Source organism: Chrysochloris asiatica, unplaced genomic scaffold (assembly GCF_000296735.1).
Source record: "Chrysochloris asiatica unplaced genomic scaffold, ChrAsi1.0 scaffold00337, whole genome shotgun sequence".
In the NCBI taxonomy this organism is placed as follows: Eukaryota; Metazoa; Chordata; class Mammalia; order Afrosoricida; family Chrysochloridae; genus Chrysochloris; species Chrysochloris asiatica.
The window spans coordinates 2,302,951-2,306,942 of NW_006408855.1; the positions used below are offsets into that span (position 1 = coordinate 2,302,951).

Below are 3,992 nucleotides of genomic sequence, written 5' to 3' on the forward strand. Positions count from 1 at the left end.
CCCTCCTTTTGTTACAAAACATCTACCTTTACATTTCTGACCCTCACAGTCAGTCCTGATAGTAATTATTCACTCTTGTACCACAAGAGTCTGATCCCCATCTCCTTTCATTAGCCCCGTCCCAACAGGTTGGAAATCATTACAGCAAGGATTACTCCCACCCCATTGGTACACAGGATCGACAGGGATGGTCAACTAAAACATTGGCTACCCAAAATGGGGTGTGTGTGTGAGAGGGCCGCTACAAAGGCATGAAGTGACTGGCTTACAAGCTTTCAAGAAGGAGCCTAGTTCCAGACAGAGCAGGGGAAGGTAGAATCTCAATTGAATGATTTCCAACCTTGTGGTTCACAGTCCAGTGATTATCTTACAATGCCACACCAAAAGTTCCCAACTGAGGAGTTGTTGTTGTTAAGTGCTACTGAGTTGGTTCTGACTGATGAAGACCCTGTTTCTAAGGAGTGCCTGATGAGTTTGAACTGCCAACCTTGTGGATCAAAGTGACCTTCAGGTTCAGTGCTGATTCTAAAGCGCCATATCAGGACTCCAACTGAGGGGTAACTAGGGCTATATACAGCAATATGAATGCTTCTCAAAAATAAAATGTTAAATGGAAAAGTCTTAGAAGGTTACTTATGGTGCAATACGTTTTAAATAAAGTTTTAAAAAGATGTAAAACAGTACTACACATTGTTTATGGATATAAATATGAATATATAGTAAAAGTATAAAAATACTCATTGAATTGAGGATGATACTTACTTCTAGAAAGGAAGGATGAAAATAAGAGGGAAAGAAGGCCTTTAGTTGTTTTTAACATTTGCTCTAAAAACAGGAGTCTAAAGCAAGTAAAGCATAAAGTTCAGATTTGACAAGCTGGGTGGTAGTCTATTTGTGCTTTTCTGTATGTTTACAATATTTTAGTCTTTTAAAAAAAAATTTAAATACTCTGCTCATTTTAGAAGTTGCAACTTAGAAAAGTAAAAAGATCTACATTACCCACAATACTACTGCCCAGAAGCAGATTTTCTTTCATTCTTTTTAAAAGAAATTTTACATGACTGAGTTACATTACTTTATATTTATATTTAAAACCATGAAATAAAATCAGATTCTTACCTTCATTGTAACAATTTCTGTTTGACTCAGGCTTTGGATATAATGAAGCAGCTTCTTTCTTTCTCCTAAGGAACTAAAAATATAATAGGTTAAGTAAATCTATCATTATTTACTTAAGAATAATCCAACAATCCATTCTAGATTATTTGAACAGAAAGGGAAGGAACAATGAATAATTCAAATACACGCATCCTAGAAACTCTCTTCCTCCTTAGCAACTATGACACGAGAGACTCCTCTGTTGAATCAATGCAGGCCTCCCCATGTCCTTGATCCTCTTTCTCAGTTGATAAACACAGGACTTCAACATCTCCTGCTGTTAGTGAAGTCCAGGTCTATGTTCTCTAATCTAGATATTTTTTCCCACCTCAGTTTCACATTTCCAAATACATCTCTACTAGGATGTTCAATTTGTATGTCAAACATATTTTAAACAAATTAAAACCAACACCTACCCTCTTGATTTGAATGCACACAGCATATAAAAGTAAAAACACAACACAGCATTCTGAATTAGGAAACAGTAATAATGAAAGAGGATTTTTGGAATAAGTTATGAGGGGGGTTCTTCAAAAAGTTGGTTGAAAAGTGGAATTAAAAGATAATGAGCTCGAGGACTTCCGGCGCTTCCCTGACCGGGCAGCACAGGTACAAGGGCTCCGGAGAATACGGGGGTGGTATAAAGATTTACACCCTCGGAAACCCTGTGCAGGGTCGCTATGGGTCGGAACCGACTCGACAGCACATAACAACAACAACAATTGCATAGGGAGGCCATGGCCTGGTAGACAGACAGCCTTGGGGCAAACATAAAATATTAGGCCTTAACATTATGAGTTTGCTTTTTTAAAAAATCAAACTGCTGAGGAGTTACAAGCATTTTGAGCCTCTACCTGCCTGCGCTTAGTTCCCACCCTGAGGACTGCCCTGCCCATTGTAGAGCGTGGAGCTCAGGGCTTGAGCAGAGTCTTTCAGAGGGCAGATGCTCCCGGAGAGCTAGTGGGGCCACAGGAATTAGCGTGATCCATCCCAGGGGGGGCCTCGTTGCCACGTTGGGCATTGTCAGCATGGATATAGGGAAAATTGGGGTGTTCATGGCACAGGGAGACAGAGAGAGGCATTGTAGATATCATTAGACACAGCCGCGCCTTCCGCCTGCCCCAGCCCTCAGCTTTTTTGGCCTAGGCCAGCCCTCTGCCTAGCCTCCGAGCCTCAGGCCCGCCCATCAAGGCCCAGGCCAGCCCAAGCTGAGATGCCAATAACAAAGGAGTCCTGCTGTGATTCTGTGGGTTAATGCGCCAGACAGCAAAGCCTTTGGAACTGCAAGGAATGTGATTCGAGCTCACTAGCTACCCCTTGGAAATCCTATACTGGGTGGCTGTGGGTCACAATTAACTCCACAGCATACCAACAAGGAAAAGAGCTCAGAAGGGGCTGAAAGAGAGTTAGAACACTAAAGATTTACTTACATTAAGCCACGCTTTTTTCCTCTTTCTTCTGCCCCCCCTTTGTGTGTGTGTATGTGTGTGTGTGATTAGAGCCTGCCTTATTCAAGAGCACAGGCCAGCCCAAATTGAGACACCCTTGAGTAGTTGTTTACCACCAATAACAAAGCAGTCCTGCTGAGGCTGATTGAAAAGCCTTTTGAACTGCAAGGACTGTGGTTCAAGCCCACCAGCTGCTCCTTGGAAATCCTATACTGGGTCGCTGTGGGTCAAGATCGACTCCACAGCATACCAACAAGGAGAAGAGCACAGAAGGGACTGAAAGAGAGGTAGAGCATTAAAGACTTCCTTACATTAAGCTACACTTTTTTTCCCCTCTTTCTTCAGGCCCTCCCCCCTCCTTTTTTTCTTTTCCCCCATCGTTTTTTTTCTGTTTTGTGTTTTGTTGTTGTTGTGTTGCTTTGTTTTTCTCTCATTATGGCTATTGTTTGCTATTTTTGTTTTTTTTTTTTGCTTATGGTTTTCTTTTCTACCCGACTGGTGTTGCTTGGCTGTCACATAGCCTACCTTCTGCTATCGGAGGACTCCGCTTTTGTTTTTGATTTCGATTTTGGTTTTGGTGTTGGCTTCTACCCGACTGGTGTTGTTTGGCCGTCACATAGCCTCCCTTCTGCTATTGGAAGACTCTCTGTCCCCCTACATTACACGAAAAGAGTCAGCAACTGCTGCCATATAGCCAAGCTGCAATAACACTTTATAAAACACCAAAATCCAGACAAGAACCAATACCATCTGCCACAAACCAGGGAAACAGGCAACACATGTAAAAGTTACTCTGAGTTAAGCAATAAGAGGAGAGAAAACGGAAGACCACAACATGATCACATCTTCCTGGAGGCAATCAGAAAACATAAAACATTACCAAAATACATACTTAATTATTAGGGCCACAGATAAATATTAAACATGTCCAAGAAGCCAAAGCAGATGACCATATCGGCACATGTCCAGAAAAAAGATAAAATATCTGAGACAAATGAACCAGAAGTAGACCTTCTCTCCATGCTGGAAGGAAGGCAGGCCTTGGAAATATATGAGAAAGAATTCAGAAAAATGATTATAAAATGTTTCAAAACACTTTACAATGGAATTGAGAAAAATAAGGAAGAAGTCAGAAAAGCACTAGGGGAACAATCGAACAAGATAGATACAGCACTGGTAATAATCCAAAACCTACAGAAAGAGGTCCAAACAATCAACAACAAAATGGCAGAAATAGGAAACTCTCTGAAAGGGCAGAGGAGTAGAATAGATGAGATGGAAGGAAGAATCAGTGAGCTGGAACACAAGTCTCTCAATACCACTAAGATTGAAGAACAAACCCAAAAAAGGGTAAAAAATTCAGAGGAAGGTCTAAGATTCATGTTG

The 3,992-nt window shown here is 41.3% G+C and overlaps 1 protein-coding gene across 1 annotated transcript in view; it reads right to left on the minus strand.

Moving 5' to 3' along the window:
* SAMHD1 (SAM domain and HD domain 1) overlaps nucleotides 1–3,992 on the minus strand; it is a 68,156-nt gene that overhangs the window by 44,878 nt on the left and 19,286 nt on the right. The window contains exon 3 of the mRNA XM_006875733.1: nucleotides 1,120–1,192. Within this exon, the coding sequence (XP_006875795.1) occupies nucleotides 1,120–1,192 (73 nt within the window). The remainder of the gene's footprint in view (nucleotides 1–1,119; nucleotides 1,193–3,992) is intronic.